Below are 22,500 nucleotides of genomic sequence, written 5' to 3'. Positions count from 1 at the left end.
CTGGATTTTATGGTAGATGACTGTGTAGTCTCAACACTCGGTGTCAATGTAGTTGAAGGCGTACTCTTTTCAGTTGTTGGAGAACTTGTAGTTTCTGTTGTTGTTGTTGCAGGTGTACTGGTAGAGGTTGTACTCTGGAACGTGGAAGTAGCACCTGGAGTTGGTGTACTTGTTGTTGGAAGTGGAGTGGATTCTGTTGATAGTATTGGTGTGATTGTTGAAGATGGAATAACAGTCTGTGTTGTAAATTCTGTAGTTGCATGAGAGGACGTGGTTGAGGGCACCGATGTTGATGTTGTAGCTGTACTTGAAACTGTTGTTGTTGATGGTGACAAAGAAACAGTGGAGGTCACAGTAGAGGACAAGGTGGTTATTTCAGATGATGTTGTGAAACTAGTTTTTTCAGTTGTAATTGGAGTAGTACTTCCAGTAGAAGCAGAGGTTGTAGTAACAGGTGGGGACTCCGTAACAGTAACTGATGTGCTAGGAGTAGCAGTAAATGTTGTAGATTTAGTTGTTGTGACAGAAGATGTTGTCGTTGATAGAGTTGTAGTTGTGCTTGAAATGGTTGTTGTCTCAGGAGTCTCTTCTGTTGTACATGGTGTTGTTGATGGTAAGGTAATACTACTGGATTTTATGGTAGATGACTGTGTACTCTCAACACTCGGTGTCAATGTAGTTGAAGGCGTACTCTTTTCAGTTGTTGGAGAACTTGTAGTTTCTGTTGTTGTTGCTGCAGGTGTACTGGTTGAGGTTGTGCTCTGGAACGTGGTACTAGCACCTGGAGTTGGTGTACTTGTTGTTGGAAGTGTAGTGGATTCTGTTGTTTGTACTGGTGTGATTGTTGAAGATGGAATAACAGTCTGTGTTGTAAATTCTGTAGTTGCATGAGGAGAAGTGGTTGAGGGCACCGATGTTGATGTTGTAGTTGTACTTGAAACTGTTGTTGATGGTGACAAAGAAACAGTGGAAGTCACAGTAGAGGACAAGGTGGTTATTTCAGATGATGTTGTGAAACTAGTTTTTTGAGTTGTAATAGGAGTAGTACTTCCAGTAGAAGCAGAGGTTGTAGTAACAGGTTGGGACTCCGTAACAGTAACTGATGTGGTAGGAGTAGCAGTAAATGTTGTAGATTTAGTTGTTGTGACAGAAGATGATGTGGTTGATAGAGTTGTACTTGTGATTGAAGCAGTTGTTGTCTCAGAAGTCTCTTCTATTGTACCTGGTGTTGTTGATGGTAAGGTAATACTACTGGATTTTATGGTAGATGACTGTGTAGTCTCAACACTCGGTGTCAATGTAGTTGAAAGCGTACTCTTTTCAGTTGTTGGAGAACTTGTAGTTTCTGTTGTTGTTGTTGCAGGTGTACTGGTTGAGGTTGTACTCTGGAATGTGGAAGTAGCACCTGGAGTTGATGTACTTGTTGTTGGAAGTAGAGTGGATTCTGTTGATAGTATTGGTGTGATTGTTGAAGATGGAATAACAGTCTGTGTTGTAAATTCTGTAGTTGTATGAGGGGAAGTGGTTGAGGGCACCAATGTAGATGTTGCAGCTGTACTTAAAACTGTTGTTGTTGATGGTGACAAAGAAACAGTCGGTGTCACAGTAGAGGACAAGGTGGTTGTTTCAGATGATGTTGTAACACTAGTTTCTTGAGTTGTAATTGGAGTAGTACTTCCAGTAGAAGTAGTGGTTGTAATAACAGGTTGAGACTCCGTAACAGTAACTGATGTGCTAGGAGTAGTAGTAATTGTTGTAGATTTAGTTGTTGTGACAGAAGATGTTGTGGTTGAAACAGTTGTACTTGTGCTTGAAACGGTTGTTGTCTCAGGAGTCTCTTCTGTTGTACATGGTGTTGTTGATGGTAAGGTAATACTACTGGATTTTATGGTAGATGACTGTGTAGTCTCAACACTCGGTGTCAATGTAGTTGAAGGCGTACTCTTTTCAGTTGTTGGAGAACTTGTTGTTTCTGTTGTTGTTGTTGCAGGTGTACTGGTTGAAGTTGTGCTCTGGAATGTGGTAGTAGCACCTGGAGTTGGTGTACTTGTTCTTGGAAGTGTAGTGGATTCTGTTGTTTGCACTGGTGTGATTGTTGAAGATGGAATAACAGTCTGTGTTGTAAATTCTGTAGTTACATGAGGGGAAGTGGATGAGGGCACCGAAGTTGATGTTGTAGCTGTACTTGAAACTGTTGTTGTTGATGGTGACAAAGAAACAGTGGAGGTCACAGTAGAGGACAAGGTGGTTATTTCAGATGATGTTGTGAAACTAGTTTTTTCAGTTGTAATTGGAGTAGTACTTCCAGTAGAAGCAGAGGTTGTAGTAACAGGTTGGGACTCTGTAACAGTAACTGATGTGCTAGGAGTAGCAGTAAATGTTGTAGATTTAGTTGTTGTGACAGAAGATGTTGTGGTTGATAGAGTTGTAGTTGTGCTTGAAACGGTTGTTGTCTCAGAAGTCTCTTCTGTTGTACATGGTGTTGTTGATGGTAAGGTAATACTACTGGATTTTATGGTAGATGACTGTGTACTCTCAACACTCGGTGTCAATGTAGTTGAAGGCGTACTCTTTTCAGTTGTTGGAGAACTTGTAGTTTCTGTTGTTGTTGCTTCAGGTGTACTGGTTGAGGTTGTGCTCTGGAACGTGGTAGTAGCACCTGGCGTTGGTGTACTTGTTGGAACAGGAGTGGATTCTGTTGTTAGTACTGGTGTGATTGTTGAAGATGGAATAACAGTCTGTGTTGTAAATTCTGTAGTTGCATGAGGGGAAGTGGTTGAGGGTACTGATGTAGATGTTGCAGCTGTACTTAAAACTGTTGTTGATGGTGACAAAGAAACAGTCGACGTCACAGTAGAGGACAAGGTGGTTGTTTCAGATGATGTTGTAACACTAGTTTCTTGAGTTGTAATTGGAGTAGTATTTCCAGTAGAAGTAGTGGTTGTAATAACAGGTTGAGACTCCGTAACAGTAACTGATGTGCTAGGAGTAGTAGTAAATGTTGTAGATTTAGTTGTTGTGACAGAAGATGTTGTGGTTGAAACAGTTGTACTTGTGCTTGAAACGGTTGTTGTCTCAGGAGTCTCTTCTGTTGTACATGGTGTTGTTGATGGTAAGGTAATACTACTGGATTTTATGGTAGATGACTGTGTAGTCTCAACACTCGGTGTCAATGTAGTTGAAGGCGTACTCTTTTCAGTTGTTGAACTTGTAGTTTCTGTTGTTGTTGTTGCAGGTGTACTGGTTGAAGTTGTGCTCTGGAATGTGGTAGTAGCACCTGGAGTTGGTGTACTTGTTCTTGGAAGTGTAGTGGATTCTGTTGTTTGCACTGGTGTGATTGTTGAAGATGGAATAACAGTCTGTGTTGTAAATTCTGTAGTTACATGAGGGGAAGTGGTTGTGGGCACTGAAGTTGATGTTGTAGCTGTACTTGAAACTGTTGTTGTTGATGGTGACAAAGAAACAGTGGAGGTCACAGTAGAGGACAAGGTGGTTATTTCAGATGATGTTGAGAAACTAGTTTTTTCAGTTGTAATTGGAGTAGTACTTCCAGTAGAAGCAAAGGTTGTAGTAACAGGCTGGGACTCCGTAACAGTAACTGATGTGCTAGAAGTGACAGTAAATGTTGTAGATTTAGTTGTTGTGACAGAAGATGTTGTGGTTGATAGTGTTGTCGTTGTGCTTGAAATGGTTGTTGTCTCAGAAGTCTCTTCTGTTGTACATGGTGTTGTTGATGGTAAGGCAACACTACTGGATTTTATGGTAGATGAATGTGTACTCTCAACACTCGGTGTCAATGTAGTTGAAGGTGTACTCTTTTCAGTTGTTGGAGAACTTGCAGTTTCTGTTGTTGTTGCTGCAGGTGTACTGGTTGAGGTTGTGCTTTGGAACGTGGTAGTAGCACCTGGAGTTGGTGTACTTGTTGGAACTGGAGTGGATTCTGTTGTTAGTATTGGTGTGATTGTTGAAGATGGAATAACAGTCTGTGTTGTAAATTCTGTAGTTGCATGAGGGGAACTGGTTGAGGGCACTGATGTTGATGTTGCAGCTGTACTTAAAACTGTTGTTGTTGATGGTGGCAAAGAAACAGTCGGTGTCACAGTAGAGGACAAGGTGGTTGTTTCAGATGATGTTGTAACACTAGTTTCTTGAGTTGTAATTGAAGTACTACTTCCAGTAGAAGTAGTGGTTGTAATAACAGGTTGAGACTCCGTAACAGTAACTGATGTGCTAGGAGTAGTAGTAAATGTTGTAGATTTAGTTGTTGTGACAGAAGATGTTGTGGTTGAAACAGTTGTACTTGTGCTTGAAACGGTTGTTGTCTCAGGAGTTTCTTCTGTTGTACATGGTGTTGTTGATGGTAAGGTAATACTACTGGATTTTATGGTAGATGACTGTGTAGTCTCAACACTCGGTGTCAATGTAGTTGAAGGCGTACTCTTTTCAGTTGTTGAACTTGTAGTTTCTGTTGTTGTTGTTGCAGGTGTACTGGTTGAAGTTGTGCTTTGGAACGTGGTAGTAGCACCTCGAGTTGGTGTACTTGTTGTTGGAAGTCTAGTGGATTGTGTTGTTTGTACTGGTTTGATTGTTGAAGATGCAATAACAGTCTGTGTTGTAAATTCTGTAGTTACATGAGGGGAAGTGGTTGAGGGCACTGATGTTGATGTTGTAGCTGTACTTAAAACTGTTGTTGTTGATGGTGACAAAGAAACAGTGGAGGTCACAGTAGAGGACAAGGTAGTTATTTGAGATGATGTTGTGAAACTATTTTTTTCAGTTGTAATTGGAGTAGTACTTCCAGTAGAAGTAGTGGTTGTAGTAACAGGCTGGGACTCCGTAACAGTAACTGATGTGCTAGAAGTGACAGTAAATGTTGTAGATTTAGTTGTTGTGACAGAAGATGTTGTGGTTGTTGATAGTGTTGTTGTTGTGCTTGAAATGGTTGTTGTCTCAGAAGTCTCTTCTGTTGTACATGGTGTTGTTGATGGTAAGGCAATACTACTAGATTTTATGGTAGATGAATGTGTACTCTCAACACTCGGTGTCAATGTAGTTGAAGGTGTACTCTTTTCAGTTGTTGGAAAACTTGCAGTTTCTATTGTTGTTGCTGCAGGTGTACTGGTTGAGGTTGTGCTTTGGAACGTGGTAGTAGCACCTGGAGTTGGTGTACTTGTTCTTGGAAGTGTAGTGGATTCTATTGTTTGCACTGGTGTGATTGTTGAAGATGGAATAACAGTCTGTGTTGTAAATTCTGTAGTTGCATGAGAGGAAGTGGTTGAGGGCACAAATGTTGATGTTGTAGCTGTACTTGAAACTGTTGTTGTTGATGGTGACAAAGTAACAGTGGAAGTCACAGTAGAGGACAAGGTGGTTATTTCAGATGATGTTGTGAAACTAGTTTTTTCAGTTGTAATTGGAGTAGTACTTCCAGTAGAAGCAGAGGCTGTAGTAACAGGCTGGGACTCCGTAACAGTAACCGATGTGCTAGAAGTGACAGTAAATGTTGTAGATTTAGTTGTTGTGACAGAAGATGTTGTGGTTGAAACAGTTGTACTTGTGCTTGAAATGGTTGTTGTCTCAGAAGTCTCTTCTGTTGTACATGGTGTTGTTGATGGTAAGGCAATACTACTGGATTTTATGGTAGATGAATGTGTACTCTCAACACTCGGTGTCAATGTAGTTGAAGGTGTACTCTTTTCAGTTGTTGGAGAACTTGCAGTTTCTGTTGTTGTTGCTGCAGGTGTACTGGTTGAGGTTGTGCTCTGGAACGTGGTAGTAGCACCTGGCGTTGGTGTACTTGTTGGAACAGGAGTGGATTCTGTTGTTAGTACTGGTGTGATTGTTGAAGATGGAATAACAGTCTGTGTTGTAAATTCTGTAGTTGCATGAGGGGAACTGGTTGAGGGCACCGATGTTGATGTTGCAGCTGTACTTGACACTATTGTTGTTGATGGTGACAAAGAAACAGTGGAGGTCACAGTAGAGGACAAGGTGGTTGTTTCAGATGATGTTGTAACACTAGTTTCTTGAGTTGTAATTGGAGTAGTACTTCCAGTAGAAGTAGTGGTTGTAATAACAGGTTGAGACTCCGTAACAGTAACTGATGTGCAAGGAGTAGCAGTAAATGTTGTAGATTTAGTTGTTGTGGCAGAAGATGTTGTGGTTGAAACAGTTGTACTTGTGCTTGAAACGGTTGTTGTCTCAGGAGTCTCTTCTGTTGTACATGGTGTTGTTGATGGTAAGGTAATACTACTGGATTTTATGGTAGATGACTGTGTAGTCTCAACACTCGGTGTCAATGTAGTTGAAGGCGTACTCTTTTCAGTTGTTGAACTTGTAGTTTCTGTTGTTGTTGTTGCAGGTGTACTGGTTGAAGTTGTGCTCTGGAATGTGGTAGTAGCACCTGGAGTTGGTGTACTTGTTCTTGGAAGTGTAGTGGATTCTGTTGTTTGCACTGGTGTGATTGTTGAAGATGGAATAACAGTCTGTGTTGTAAATTCTGTAGTTACATGAGGGAAGTGGTTGTGGGCACTGAAGTTGATGTTGTAGCTGTACTTGAAACTGTTGTTGTTGATGGTGACAAAGAAACAGTGGAGGTCACAGTAGAGGACAAGGTGGTTATTTCAGATGATGTTGAGAAACTAGTTTTTTCAGTTGTAATTGGAGTAGTACTTCCAGTAGAAGCAAAGGTTGTAGTAACAGGCTGGGACTCCGTAACAGTAACTGATGTGCTAGAAGTGACAGTAAATGTTGTAGATTTAGTTGTTGTGACAGAAGATGTTGTGGTTGATAGAGTTGTAGTTGTGCTTGAAATGGTTGTTGTCTCAGAAGTCTCTTCTGTTGTACATGGTGTTGTTGATGGTAAGGTAATACTACTGGATTTTATGGTAGATGACTGTGTACTCTCAACACTCGGTGTCAATGTAGTTGAAGGTGTACTCTTTTCAGTTGTTGGAGAACTTGTAGTTTCTGTTGTTGTTGCTGCAGGTGTACTGGTTGAGGTTGTGCTCTGGAACATGGTAGTAGCACCTGGCGTTGGTGTACTTGTTGGAAATGGAGTGGATTCTGTTGTTAGTACTGGTGTGATTGTTGAAGATGGAATAACAGTCTGTGTTGTAAATTCTGTAGTTGCATGAGGGGAAGTGGTTGAGGGCACCGATGTAGACGTTGCAGCTGTACTTAAAACTGTTGTTGTTGATGGTGACAAAGAAACAGTCGACGTCACAGTAGAGGACAAGGTGGTTGTTTCAGATGATGTTGTAACACTAGTTTCTTGAGTTGTAATTGGAGTAGTACTTCCAGTAGAAGTAGTGGTTGTAATAACAGGTTGAGACTCCGTAACAGTAACTGATGTGCTAGGAGTAGTAGTAAATGTTGTAGATTTAGTTGTTGTGACAGAAGATGTTGTGGTTGAAACAGTTGTACTTGTGCTTGAAACGGTTGTTGTCTCAGGAGTCTCTTCTGTTGTACATGGTGTTGTTGATGGTAAGGTAATACTACTGGATTTTATGGTAGATGACTGTGTAGTCTCAACACTCGGTGTCAATGTAGTTGAAGGCGTACTCTTTTCAGTTGTTGAACTTGTAGTTTCTGTTGTTGTTGTTGCAGGTGTACTGGTTGAAGTTGTGCTCTGCAATGTGGTAGTAGCACCTGGAGTTGGTGTACTTGTTCTTGGAAGTGTAGTGGATTCTGTTGTTTGCACTGGTGTGATTGTTGAAGATGGAATAACAGTCTGTGTTGTAAATTCTGTAGTTACATGAGGGGAAGTGGTTGTGGGCACCGAAGTTGATGTTGTAGCTGTACTTGAAACTGTTGTTGTTGATGGTGACAAAGAAACAGTGGAGGTCACAGTAGAGGACAAGGTGGTTATTTGAGATGATGTTGTGAAACTAGTTTTTTCAGTTGTAATTGGAGTAGTACTTCCAGTAGAAGCAGAGGTTGTAGTAACAGGTTGGGACTCTGTAACAGTAACTGATGTGCTAGGAGTAGCAGTAAATGTTATAGATTTAGTTGTTGCGACAAAAGATGTTGTGGTTGATAGAGTTGTAGTTGTGCTTGAAACGGTTGTTGTCTCAGAAGTCTCTTCTGTTGTACATGGTGTTGTTGATGGTAAGGTAATACTACTGGATTTTATGGTAGATGACTGTGTACTCTCAACACTCGGTGTCAATGTAGTTGAAGGCGTACTCTTTTCAGTTGTTGGAGAACTTGTAGTTTCTGTTGTTGTTGCTGCAGGTGTACTGGTTGAGGTTGTGCTCTGAAATGTGGTAGTAGCACCTGGAGTTGATGTACTTGTTGGAACTGTAGTGGATTCTGTAGTTAGTATTGGTGTGATTGTTGAAGATGGAATAACAGTCTGTGTTGTAAATTCTGTAGTTGCATGAGGGGAAGTGGTTGAGGGCACCGATGTAGATGTTGCAGCTGTACTTAAAACTGTTGTTGTTGATGGTGACAAAGAAACAGTCGACGTCACAGTAGAGGACAAGGTGGTTGTTTCAGATGATGTTGTAACACTAGTTTCTTGAGTTGTAATTGGAGTAGTACTTCCAGTAGAAGTAGTGGTTGTAATAACAGGTTGAGACTCCGTAACAGTAACTGATGTGCTAGGAGTAGTAGTAAATGTTGTAGATTTAGTTGTTGTGACAGAAGATGTTGTGGTTGAAACAGTTGTACTTGTGCTTGAAATGGTTGTTGTCTCAGGAGTCTCTTCTGTTGTACATGGTGTTGTTGATGGTAAGGTAATACTACTGGATTTTATGGTAGATGACTGTGTAGTCTCAACACCGGTGTCAATGTAGTTGAAGGCGTACTCTTTTCAGTTGTTGAACTTGTAGTTTCTGTTGTTGTTGTTGCAGGTGTACTGGTTGAAGTTGTGCTCTGGAATGTGGTAGTAGCACCTGGAGTTGGTGTACTTGTTCTTGGAAGTGTAGTGGATTCTGTTGTTTGCACTGGTGTGATTGTTGAAGATGGAATAACAGTCTGTGTTATAAATTCTGTAGTTACATGAGGGGAAGTGGTTGTGGGCACCGAAGTTGATGTTGTAGCTGTACTTGAAACTGTTGTTGTTGATGGTGACAAAGAAACAGTGGAGGTCACAGTAGAGGACAAGGTGGTTATTTCAGATGATGTTGTGAAACTAGTTTTTTCAGTTGTAATTGGAGTAGTACTTCCAGTAGAAGCAGAGGCTGTAGTAACAGGCTGGGACTCCGTAACAGTAACTGATGTGCTAGAAGTGACAGTAAATGTTGTAGATTTAGTTGTTGTGACAGAAGATGTTGTGGTTGTTGATAGTGTTGTTGTTGTGCTTGAAATGGTTGTTGTCTCAGAAGTCTCTTCTGTTGTACATGGTGTTGTTGATGGTAAGGCAATACTACTGGATTTTATGGTAGATGAATGTGTACTCTCAACACTCGGTGTCAATGTAGTTGAAGGTGTACTCTTTTCAGTTGTTGGAGAACTTGCAGTTTCTGTTGTTGTTGCTGCAGGTGTACTGGTTGAGGTTGTGCTTTGGAACGTGGTAGTAGCACCTGGAGTTGGTGTACTTGTTGGAACTGGAGTGGATTCTGTTGTTAGTATTGGTGTGATTGTTGAAGATGGAATAACAGTCTGTGTTGTAAATTCTGTAGTTGCATGAGGGGAACTGGTTGAGGGCACCGATGTTGATGTTGCAGCTGTACTTAAAACTGTTGTTGTTGATGGTGACAAAGAAACAGTCGGTGTCACAGTAGAGGACAAGGTGGTTGTTTCAGATGATGTTGTAACACTAGTTTCTTGAGTTGTAATTGGAGTAGTACTTCCAGTAGAAGTAGTGGTTGTAATAACAGGTTGAGACTCCGTAACAGTAACTGATGTGCTAGGAGTAGTAGTAAATGTTGTAGATTTAGTTGTTGTGACAGAAGATGTTGTGGTTGAAACAGTTGTACTTGTGCTTGAAACGGTTGTTGTCTCAGGAGTCTCTTCTGTTGTACATGGTGTTGTTGATGGTAAGGTAATACTACTGGATTTTATGGTAGATGACTGTGTAGTCTCAACACTCGGTGTCAATGTAGTTGAAGGCGTACTCTTTTCAGTTGTTGAACTTGTAGTTTCTGTTGTTGTTGCAGGTGTACTGGTTGAAGTTGTGCTCTGGAATGTGGTAGTAGCACCTGGAGTTGGTGTACTTGTTCTTGGAAGTGTAGTGGATTCTGTTGTTTGCACTGGTGTGATTGTTGAAGATGGAATAACAGTCTGTGTTGTAAATTCTGTAGTTACATGAGGGGAAGTGGTTGTGGGCACCGAAGTTGATGTTGTAGCTGTACTTGAAACTGTTGTTGTTGATGGTGACAAAGAAACAGTGGAGGTCACAGTAGAGGACAAGGTAGTTATTTGAGATGATGTTGTGAAACTAGTTTTTTCAGTTGTAATTGGAGTAGTACTTCCAGTAGAAGCAAAGGTTGTAGTAACAGGCTGGGACTCCGTAACAGTAACTGATGTGCTAGAAGTGACAGTAAATGTTGTAGATTTAGTTGTTGTGACAGAAGATGTTGTGGTTGTTGATAGTGTTGTTGTTGTGCTTGAAATGGTTGTTGTCTCAGAAGTCTCTTCTGTTGTACATGGTGTTGTTGATGGTAAGGCAATACTACTGGATTTTATGGTAGATGAATGTGTACTCTCAACACTCGGTGTCAATGTAGTTGAAGGTGTACTCTTTTCAGTTGTTGGAAAACTTGCAGTTTCTATTGTTGTTGCTGCAGGTGTACTGGTTGAGGTTGTGCTTTGGAACGTGGTAGTAGCACCTGGAGTTGGTGTACTTGTTGGAACTGGAGTGGATTCTGTTGTTAGTATTGGTGTGATTGTTGAAGATGGAATAACAGTCTGTGTTGTAAATTCTGTAGTTGCCTGAGAGGAACTGGTTGAGGGCACCGATGTTGATGTTGCAGCTGTACTTAAAACTGTTGTTGTTGATTGTGACAAAGAAACAGTGGAGGTCACAGTAGAGGACAAGGTGGTTGTTTCAGATGATGTTGTAACACTAGTTTCTTGCGTTGTAATTGGAGTAGTACTTCCAGTAGAAGTAGAGGTTGTAGTAACAGGTTGGGACTCCGTAAGAGTAACTGATGTGCTAGGAGTAGCAGTAAATGTTGTAGATTTAGTTGTTGTGACAGAAGATGTTGTGGTTGAAACAGTTGTACTTGTGCTTGAAATGGTTGTTGTCTCAGGAGTCTCTTCTGTTGTACATGGTGTTGTTGATGGTAAGGTAATACTACTGGATTTTATGGTAGATGACTGTGTAGTCTCAACACTCGGTGTCAATGTAGTTGAAGGCGTACTCTTTTCAGTTGTTGGAGAACTTGTAGTTTCTGTTGTTGTTGTTGCAGGTGTACTGGTTGAGGTTGTGCTCTGGAATGTGGTAGTAGCACCTGGAGTTGGTGTACTTGTTCTTGGAAGTGTAGTGGATTCTGTTGTTTGCACTGGTGTGATTGTTGAAGATGGAATAACAGTCTGTGTTGTAAATTCTGTAGTTACATGAGGGGAAGTGGATGAGGGCACCGAAGTTGATGTTGTAGCTGTACTTGAAACTGTTGTTGTTGATGGTGACAAAGAAACAGTGGAGGTCACAGTAGAGGACAAGGTGGTTATTTCAGATGATGTTGTGAAACTAGTTTTTTCAGTTGTAATTGGAGTAGTACTTCCAGTAGAAGCAGAGGTTGTAGTAACAGGTTGGGACTCTGTAACAGTAACTGATGTGCTAGGAGTAGCAGTAAATGTTGTAGATTTAGTTGTTGTGACAGAAGATGTTGTGGTTGATAGAGTTGTAGTTGTGCTTGAAATGGTTGTTGTCTCAGAAGTCTCTTCTGTTGTACATGGTGTTGTTGATGGTAAGGTAATACTACTGGATTTTATGGTAGATGACTGTGTACTCTCAACACTCGGTGTCAATGTAGTTGAAGGTGTACTCTTTTCAGTTGTTGGAGAACTTGTAGTTTCTGTTGTTGTTGCTGCAGGTGTACTGGTTGAGGTTGTGCTCCGGAACATGGTAGTAGCACCTGGCGTTGGTGTACTTGTTGGAAATGGAGTGGATTCTGTTGTTAGTACTGGTGTGATTGTTGAAGATGGAATAACAGTCTGTGTTGTAAATTCTGTAGTTGCATGAGGGGAAGTGGTTGAGGGCACCGATGTAGATGTTGCAGCTGTACTTAAAACTGTTGTTGTTGATGGTGACAAAGAAACAGTCGGTGTCACAGTAGAGGACAAGGTGGTTGTTTCAGATGATGTTGTAACACTAGTTTCTTGAGTTGTAATTGGAGTAGTACTTCCAGTAGAAGTAGTGGTTGTAATAACAGGTTGAGACTCCGTAACAGTAACTGATGTGCTAGGAGTAGTAGTAAATGTTGTAGATTTAGTTGTTGTGACAGAAGATGTTGTGGTTGAAACAGTTGTACTTGTGCTTGAAACGGTTGTTGTCTCAGGAGTCTCTTCTGTTGTACATGGTGTTGTTGATGGTAAGGTAATACTACTGGATTTTATGGTAGATGACTGTGTAGTCTCAACACTCGGTGTCAATGTAGTTGAAGGTGTACTCTTTTCAGTTGTTGAACTTGTAGTTTCTGTTGTTGTTGCAGGTGTACTGGTTGAAGTTGTGCTCTGCAATGTGGTAGTAGCACCTGGAGTTGGTGTACTTGTTCTTGGAAGTGTAGTGGATTCTGTTGTTTGCACTGGTGTGATTGTTGAAGATGGAATAACAGTCTGTGTTGTAAATTCTGTAGTTACATGAGGGGAAGTGGTTGTGGGCACCGAAGTTGATGTTGTAGCTGTACTTGAAACTGTTGTTGTTGATGGTGACAAAGAAACAGTGGAGGTCACAGTAGAGGACAAGGTGGTTATTTGAGATGATGTTGTGAAACTAGTTTTTTCAGTTGTAATTGGAGTAGTACTTCCAGTAGAAGCAGAGGTTGTAGGAACAGGCTGGGACTCCGTAACAGTAACTGATGTGCTAGAAGTGCCAGTAAATGTTGTAGATTTAGTTGTTGTGACAGAAGATGTTGTGGTTGATAGTGTTGTCGTTGTGCTCGAAATGGTTGTTGTCTCAGAAGTCTCTTCTGTTGTACATGGTGTTGTTGATGGTAAGGCAATACTACTGGATTTTATGGTAGATGAATGTGTACTCTCAACACTCGGTGTCAATGTAGTTGAAGGTGTACTCTTTTCAGTTGTTGGAGAACTTGCAGTTTCTGTTGTTGTTGCTGCAGGTGTACTGGTTGAGGTTGTGCTTTGGAACGTGGTAGTAGCACCTGGAGTTGGTGTACTTGTTGGAACTGGAGTGGATTCTGTTGTTAGTATTGGTGTGATTGTTGAAGATGGAATAACAGTCTGTGTTGTAAATTCTGTAGTTGCATGAGGGGAACTGGTTGAGGGCACCGATGCTGATGTTGCAGCTGTACTTAAAACTGTTGTTGTTGATGGTGACAAAGAAACAGTGGAGGTCACAGTAGAGGACAAGGTGGTTGTTTCAGATGGTGTTGTAACACTAGTTTCTTGCATTGTAATTGGAGTAGTACTTTCAGTAGAAGTAGAGGTTGTAGTAACAGGTTGAGACTCCGTAACAGTAACTGATGTGCTAGGAGTAGCAGTAAATGCTGTAGATTTAGTTGTTGTGACAGAAGATGCTGTGGTTGAAACAGTTGTAGTTGTGCTTGAAACGGTTGTTGTCTCAGCAGTCTCTTCTGTTGTACATGGTGTTGTTGATGGTAAGGTAATACTACTGGATTTTATGGTAGATGACTGTGTAGTCTCAACACTCGGTGTCAATGTAGTTGAAGGCGTACTCTTTTCAGTTGTTGGAGAACTTGTAGTTTCTGTTGTTGTTGTTGCAGGTGTACTGGTTGAGGTTGTGCTCGGGAATGTGGTAGTAGCACCTGGAGTTTGTGTACTTGTTCTTGGAAGTGTAGTGGATTCTGTTGTTTGCACTGGTGTGATTGTTGAAGATGGAATAACAGTCTGTGTTGTAAATTCTGTAGTTACATGAGGGGAAGTGGATGAGGGCACCGAAGTTGATGTTGTAGCTGTACTTGAAACTGTTGTTGATGGTGACAAAGAAACAGTGGAGGTCACAGTAGAGGACAAGGTGGTTATTTCAGATGATGTTGTGAAACTAGTTTTTTCAGTTGTAATTGGAGTAGTACTTCCAGTAGAAGCAGAGGTTGTAGTAACAGGTTGGGACTCTGTAACAGTAACTGATGTGCTAGGAGTAGCAGTAAATGTTGTAGATTTAGTTGTTGTGACAGATGATGTTGTAGTTGATAGAGTTGTAGCTGTGCTTGAAACAGTTGTTGTCTCAGAAATCTCTTCTGTTGTACATGGTGTTGTTGATGGTAAGGCAATACTACTGGATTTTATGGTAGATGAATGTGTACTCTCAACACTTGGTGTCAATGTAGTTGAAGGTGTACTCTTTTCAGTTGTTGGAGAACTTGTAGTTTCTGTTGTTGTTGCTGCAGGTGTACTGGTTGAGGTTGTGCTTTGGAACGTGGTAGTAGCACCTGGAGTTGGTGTACTTGTTGGAACTGGAGTGGATTCTGTTGTTAGTATTGGTGTGATTGTTGAAGATGGAATAACAGTCTGTGTTGTAAATTCTGTAGTTGCATGAGGGGAAGTGGTTGAGGGCACCAATGTAGATGTTGCAGCTGTACTTAAAACTGTTGTTGATGGTGACAAAGAAACAGTCGACGTCACAGTAGAGGACAAGGTGGTTGTTTCAGATGATGTTGTAACACTAGTTTCTTGAGTTGTAATTGGAGTAGTACTTCCAGTAGAAGTAGTGGTTGTAATAACAGGTTGAGACTCCGTAACAGTAACTGATGTGCTAGGAGTAGTAGTAAATGTTGTAGATTTAGTTGTTGTGACAGACGATGTTGTGGTTGAAACAGTTGTACTTGTGCTTGAAACGGTTGTTGTCTCAGGAGTCTCTTCTGTTGTACATGGTGTTGTTGATGGTAAGGTAATACTACTGGATTTTATGGTAGATGACTGTGTAGTCTCAACACTTGGTGTCAATGTAGTTGAAGGCGTACTCTTTTCAGTTGTTGAACTTGTAGTTTCTGTTGTTGTTGTTGCAGGTGTACTGGTTGACGTTGTGCTCTGCAATGTGGTAGTAGCACCTGGAGTTGGTGTACTTGTTCTTGGAAGTGTAGTGGATTCTGTTGTTTGCACTGGTGTGATTGTTGAAGATGGAATAACAGTCTGTGTTGTAAATTCTGTAGTTACATGAGGGGAAGTGGTTGTGGGCACCGAAGTTGATGTTGTAGCTGTACTTGAAACTGTTGTTGTTGATGGTGACAAAGAAACAGTGGAAGTCACAGTAGAGGACAAGGTGGTTATTTGAGATGATGTTGTGAAACTAGTTTTTTCAGTTGTAATTGGAGTAGTACTTCCAGTAGAAGCAGAGGCTGTAGTAACAGGCTGGGACTCCGTAACAGTAACCGATGTGCTAGAAGTGACAGTAAATGTTGTAGATTTAGTTGTTGTGACAGAAGATGTTGTGGTTGATAGTGTTGTCGTTGTGCTCGAAATGGTTGTTGTCTCAGAAGTCTCTTCTGTTGTACATGGTGTTGTTGATGGTAAGGCAATACTACTGGATTTTATGGTAGATGAATGTGTACTCTCAACACTCGGTGTCAATGTAGTTGAAGGTGTACTCTTTTCAGTTGTTGGAGAACTTGCAGTTTCTGTTGTTGTTGCTGCAGGTGTACTGGTTGAGGTTGTGCTTTGGAACGTGGTAGTAGCACCTGGAGTTGGTGTACTTGTTGGAACTGGAGTGGATTCTGTTGTTAGTATTGGTGTGATTGTTGAAGATGGAATAACAGTCTGTGTTGTAAATTCTGTAGTTACATGAGGGGAAGTGGTTGAGGGCACTGATGATGTTGTAGCTGTACTTAAAACTGTTGTTGTTGATGGTGACAAAGAAACAGTGGAGGTCACAGTAGAGGAGAAGGTGGTTGTTTCAGATGATGTTGTAACACTAGTTTCTTGAGTTGTAATTGGAGTAGTACTTCCAGGAGCAGTAGAGGTTGTAGTAACAGGTTGAGACTCCGTAACAGTAACTGATGTGCTAGGAGTAGCAGTAAATGTTGTAGATTTAGTTGTTGTGACAAAAGATGCTGTGGTTGAAACAGTTGTAGTTGTGCTTGAAATGGTTGTTGTCTCAGGAGTCTCTTCTGTTGTACATGGTGTTGTTGATGGTAAGGTAATACTACTGGATTTCATGGTAGATGACTGTGTAGTCTCAACACTCGGTGTCAATGTAGTTGAAGGCGTACTCTTTTCAGTTGTTGGAGAACTTGTAGTTTCTGCTGTTGTTGCAGGTGTACTGGTTGAGGTTGTGCTCTGGAATATGGTAGTAGCACCTGGAGTTGGTGTACTTGTTGGAACTGGAGTGGATTCTGTTGTTAGTATTGGTGTGATTGTTGAAGATGGAATAACAGTCTGTGTTGTAAATTCTGTAGTTGCATGAGAGGACGTGGTTGAGGGCACCAATGTTGATGTTGTAGCTGTACTTAAAACTGTTGTTGTTGATGGTGACAAAGAAACAGTGGAGGTCACAGTAGAGGACAAGGTGGTTATTTCAGATGATGTTGTGAAACTAGTTTTTTCAGTTGTAATTGTAGTAGTACTTCCAGTAGAAGCAGAGGTTGTAGTAACAGGTTGGGACTCCGTAACAGTAACTGATGTGCTAGGAGTAGCAGTAAATGTTGCAGATTTAGTTGTTGTGACAGAAGATGTTGTGGTTGATAGAGTTGTAGTTGTGCTTGAAACGGTTGTTGTCTCAGAAGTCTCTTCTGTTGTACATGGTGTTGTTGATGGTAAGGTAATACTACTGGATTTCATGGTAGATGACTGTGGAGTCTCAACACTCGGTGTCAATGTAGTTGAAGGCGTACTCTTTTCAGTTGTTGGAGAACTTGTAGTTTCTGTCATTGTTTCTGCAGGTGTACTGGTTGAGGTTGTGCTCTGGAACATGGTAGTAGCAGCTGGAGTTGATGTACTTGTTGTTGGAAATGTAGTGGATTCTGTTGTTTGTACTGGTGTGATTGTTGAAGATGGAATAACAGTCTGTGTTGTAAATTCTGTAGTTGCATGAGAGGAAGTGGTTGAGGGCACAAATGTTGATGTTGTAGCTGTACTTGAAACTGTTGTTGTTGATGGTGACAAAGTAACAGTGGAAGTCACAGTAGAGGACAAGGTGGTTATTTCAGATGATGTTGTGAAACTAGTTTTTTGAGTTGTAATAGGAGTAGTACTTCCAGTAGAAGCAGAGGTTGTAGTAACAGGTTGGGACTCCGTAACAGTAACTGATGTGCTAGGAGTAGAAGTAGATGTTGTAGATTTAGTTGTTGTGACAGAAGATGATGTGGTTGATAGAGTTGTAGCTGTGATTGAAGCAGTTGTTGTCTCAGAAGTCTCTTCTGTTGTACATGGTGTTGTTGATGGTAAGGTAATACTACTGGATTTTATGGTAGATGACTGTGTAGTCTCAACAGTCGGTGTCAGTGCAGTTGAAAGCGTACTCTTTTCAGTTGTTGGAGAACTTGTAGTTTCTGTTGTTGTTGCAGGTGTACTGGTTGAGGTTGTACTCTGGAACGTGGTAGTAGCACCTGGAGTTGGTGTACTTGTTGGAAGTAGAGTGGATTCTATTGTTAGTATTGGTGTGATTGTTGAAGATGGAATAACAGTCTGTGTTGTAAATTCTGTAGTTGCATGAGGGGAAGTGGTTGAGGGCACCGATGTTGATGTTGTAGCTGTACTTGAAACTGTTGTTGATGGTGACAAAGAAACAGTGGAGGTCACAGTAGAAGACAAGGTGGTTATTTCAGATGATGTTGTGACACTAGTTTTTGGAGTTGTAGAAGCAGAGGTTGTAGTAACAGGTTGGGACTCCGTAGCAGTAACTGATGTGCTAGGAGTAGCACTAAATGTGGTATATTTTGTAGTTGTGACAGAAGATGATGTGGTTGATTGAGTTGTAGTTGTGCTTGAAACGGTTGTTGTCTCAGGAGTCTCTTCTGTTGTGCATGGTGTTGTTGATGGTAAGGTAATGCTACTGGATTTTATGGTAGATGACTGTGTAGTCTCAACACTCGGTGTCAATGTAGTTGAAAGTGTACTCTTTCCACTTGTTGGAGAACTTGTAGTTTCTGTTGTTGTGGTTGCAGATTTACTGGTTGAGGTTGTACTCTGAAATATGGTAGTACTACCTGGTGTTGGTGTGAATGTTGTTGGAAGTGGCGTGGATTCTGTTGATAATATTGGTGTGATTGTTGAAGATGGGCTAACTGTTGGTGTGGTAAATTCTGTAGATATATGAGTGAAAGTGGTTGAGGGCACCAAAGTAGATGTTGTAGTTGAAACTGTGGTTGTTGAGGGTGACAAAGAAACTGTGGTGGTCACAGTAGAGGACAATGTGGTTCTTTCAGATGATGTTATGAGACTTGTTTCTTTAGTTATGCTTGTTGTGTTTCCAGTAGAAGCAGTAGTTGCAGTTAGAGTATGGAGCTCTGTAACAGTAACTGATGTACTTGGTTTAACAGAAGGTGTGGTAGGTTTTGTAGATGTGAGAGTAGATGATGTGGTTGATGATTGTGTGGGTGATAAAGTTGTAGTGGTGCTTGAAATTGTCTCAGTAGTCTCTTCTGTTGTACACGGTGTTGTTGATAGTGAGGTAACACTGGTGAATTTTGTTGTAGATGACTGTGTGCTTCTTTCTGTCACTGTTGTGCTACTCAGTGATGAACTCTGAGATGTGAACACTGGTGTTTGTGTACTTGTTGATATGAAGACTGAGGTGGATTCTGTTTCTTCTTTTGTTGTGGTTGGAACAATTGCAGGTGTTGTAAATGTTTTATGAGTAGATGTAGAATATGTTGTTGGATGTAAAGTGCTGGAAACTGTCGGTGTGGCTGTAATAGTTGTCACTTCAGTTGAAGAAGCTGTAGTTGAGTGAGAAGTGCCCGGAGTGAGAGTCATGGTAGAAGATAAAGTACTACTTTCAGGTATTGAAGTTTGAACAGTAGTTTCTTCAGTTGTACTTGTGGTGGTTGAACTTGAAGTAGAGCTGGGAATTACAGTTGTAAAAGATTCTGTAGGAGTAGTTCTTGGAGTAGCTGAAGTGGTTGGTTTTGTAGTTGTGGAAGAGAAGGATATGGTTGTTGACAATGTTGCTGGAGTTGGAGTTGTGCTGGAAACTTTCAATGTTGATGTTTCAGTTGTTTCTTCAGTTGTACAGGTCGTTGAAGGAGTGGAAGCAGGTGTTGATGTCAAAGTAGAAGGTGGTGTACTTTGTGCTGTTGTTGGTGCAACTGAAGTTGTAGTGTAAGTACTGGTACCTGGAAATGATGTAGGAGTGCTTGTTGTTAAGACTGAAGTTGATCGTTTTGTTTCTGTAGGTGATGTAGTTGGAATTGCTGATGATGTGGTAAATTTTGTAGTTGGAGAGAATGTGGTTGATGTCACTGGAGTTGGTGATGTTGTTGTGCTTGAAACTGTCAGTATACTAGTTACAGCTGTTTCTTCAGTTGTACATGTGGTAGATGATGGAGAAGCAGAGGGGGTTGGTGTCAAGGTGGAGGACATTGTGCTTTTCACTGTTGTTGGCACATTTGTCAGTGTAGTTTCTACACCTGTACTAGTGGCTGAACTCAAAGTTGACAAGGTAATAGCAGTTGTTCTTTGAAGTTCTGTAGGTGTATATGTGGCTGTAGTAATGGAATGAGTGGTTGGTTCATGACTTGTAATAGGAAGAGATGTAACAGAAGAGATTGTAGTTGGATTTTTGGTAGTTGAGGCTGTTTTTCTTGAACTTGACTGACTTATCTCAGTTTCTGTAAAATACGTAGTGGTTAAAGTTGTCACTTTTGGAGTAGTTTGCTTTTCCTGTTGTTGTGCTGTAAGTGTTATTAGTGTGGCAGTTGGATGAGCTGTTACTATGGGAGGAAATGTAGATGTTGACAGCAGTGATGTAAAGGTGGATGATATTGTGCTTAATGATGTAGTAGCTGTAGGATGAGTAGACCTTGAAACACTTATGGTAGGAAATGTAGATGTTGACAGCAGTGATGTAAAGGTGGATGATATTGTGCTTAATGATGCAGTAGCTGTAGGATGAGTAGACCCTGAAACACTTGGGGACAGAGTTGTTGAATGTGTTGTTGATGGCACTGTTGTGGATACTGATCCTGGTGGTGTTGTTGTATCATTTGGTGTACACGGTAAGGCATAGCAGCAATTTACACGTATCTCATAGTCATAACAAACTGGAATCATTGTCTGTTCACTATTTTTGCAGATAAGTCCTACAGATTTATTACATATCACATTTTGGCCTAAATCTTCAATGCTGATATCTGGTGCCTTTTTAGCTCTACACTCAATATCAACTGGGTTTTTACAGACTTCAGTGTGATTTTCCAAGAGTTCAAAATCACCACCTTCAGGGCCAAATGTGGCATTGTAGGTACTATTCCAGTGACTCCATCCACACACTAATATATGGCATTCAGCTGAAACACATTTAAAGAAAACAGGAGTAAAACTTTAGCCATGTACTAATATGAGGAAGCAATAGATAAATATATAGATATACATACACAGGCAAAATACATTTAAAGATATACATATACTTGTATGTAATCATAATATAGTATACTTACTTGAGGTTGGTATATTGGCTGTGGTTGTCACTAGAAATATATGGACATTGTGTTAGTTAAATTATTGAAAAAGGATGAAAGTATTACTTAAGAACAGTATTTTCTGATTTTCTTTTTTAGTACTCTGTAATTCTCAAAAACACTTTGCTGTTATTACTACTGTCAGCACTACAACTTTAGATAATACATTGCTTCCCCATTTAATGTGTTCACCAATGAGATCAAAGTAATTTACTGAAATTATGTACATAAATATTCTTCATATTTTTAAACACAGAATGCATTTTAAAGACCCTTAGGTATGACACTGAAAAGTAATACCACACTTTTCTGACAAGACACATGCAACTCCACAAATGTTACTCAGATGCAAATTCAGATTTACTTTTATGAAAAATGTACATGAAGATTCCTAGTCAATAGGATTCCTAGTCAATAGGATTTTGTTAGTAGGAAGACAATCTTGTTCTGCAGAGACTATCTGCTGCTGAGACACAGGGGATGTGATGCTATTTTATACTAACTCCACATAGACCACCATAACCGTTCCTTGAGGCTTCCTGCATAACTTTTTCCTTTCCATTATATTTTTAAATGACATCTGGAATCACAGTACACTAGTCTTTCTGCTGTTTGTCTGACCTCCACCTTATATCACCCTAGTAGAATAACAGAGATATTTCTCCAGTCTTGAAAACTGGGAATTCCAAACTGAACATACCTTAACTTGGGAAATACTAGGTGTACATGAATGACTATAACACACTAAAGTAACAAAATACCAACTGAAAAAACTTGACATGGGTGGTAAAATCAAAAATAAAATTGAAAAAAACACTACTAGTGAAATAAGAATGCTGTAACAATTAATTTTTTTAATAGTCGAACACTTTTGACCTCAAGGATCTTCTTCAGAACATTAAGAACAAGTAAAACTGAAGGTTGCTATAAAACACTACCATCTGACTAAAGTGTGCTTACTATATAATTGCAATGTGCGATACATATCTATATATATATATATATATATATATATACACACACATATATATATATATATATATATATATATATACATATATATATATATATATATATATATACATATATATATATATATATATATATATATATATATATATATATATATATATATATATATACACACATATCTATATATATATATATATATATATATATATATATATATATATATATATATACATATATAGACTAATAACTGCCACTATGAAGAACTAGTACTATAAACTTCAGTAAAATGCAGTGAAATAACAATCCGACTGTGAAATAAATAAAAACACTGAGGCTCAGGATAGATTCAATTAAGCTTTTGTTCTATTATGATTACAAGAACTTCTTCAGAATGACATGCAAAACTTTAGAATGAATGTTACATATAGAAACAGTATCACGTGAGAAGACAATAACCAATAACAGTTTGTGCATGTATCTCCATTCCCAGTTTCTCTTTTTCCATTTGCATATGAGGTCTAGATGTCATATCAGCAGGAAACATAATCTAGAGCCAGTGTTTATATATGTGTATATATGGTTTCACTTCATAATCTCGAAATGTTGAAATACCGAATTTCAGCATTCCGAGACCATGAAGCCAAAAATTCAGAACGTCGAAAGTGCATAAGAGTGAATTTGAATATCTCAAATTCACGCTTATGCATTTCCTGTACATTGTGTAGTGTTATGGTGTCTGAAATTGCAGGTGAGTGACTGTTTGTGTGTGTTTCTGTATGTTGTATATGTGGGTAAGGGTAGGGAGGTGTAAGTGTGAGTGCTGGAT

The 22,500-nt window shown here is 40.0% G+C and overlaps 1 protein-coding gene across 1 annotated transcript in view; it reads right to left on the bottom strand.

Annotated features, from left to right (window-relative positions):
• The window catches only part of LOC122791456 (mucin-2-like), a 539,946-nt gene that overhangs the window by 109,979 nt on the left and 407,467 nt on the right, over nucleotides 1–22,500 (bottom strand). Inside the window, exons 31-36 of the mRNA XM_044059201.1 lie at nucleotides 14,844–20,531; nucleotides 12,184–14,042; nucleotides 9,855–11,820; nucleotides 8,811–9,044; nucleotides 6,556–8,709; nucleotides 1–6,499 (exon numbers count right to left, since the gene is read on the bottom strand). The exon at nucleotides 1–6,499 is cut by the window's left edge and continues 1,427 nt beyond it. Of these exons, the coding sequence (XP_043915136.1) occupies nucleotides 1–6,499; nucleotides 6,556–8,709; nucleotides 8,811–9,044; nucleotides 9,855–11,820; nucleotides 12,184–14,042; nucleotides 14,844–20,531 (18,400 nt within the window). The remainder of the gene's footprint in view (nucleotides 6,500–6,555; nucleotides 8,710–8,810; nucleotides 9,045–9,854; nucleotides 11,821–12,183; nucleotides 14,043–14,843; nucleotides 20,532–22,500) is intronic.

The sequence above is a fragment of the Protopterus annectens genome, chromosome 17.part0 (genome assembly GCF_019279795.1).
Source record: "Protopterus annectens isolate FY-2018-M chromosome 17.part0, PAN1.0, whole genome shotgun sequence".
Taxonomy (NCBI): Eukaryota; Metazoa; Chordata; order Ceratodontiformes; family Protopteridae; genus Protopterus; species Protopterus annectens.
This window is presented reverse-complemented; position numbering and strand designations above follow the sequence as displayed.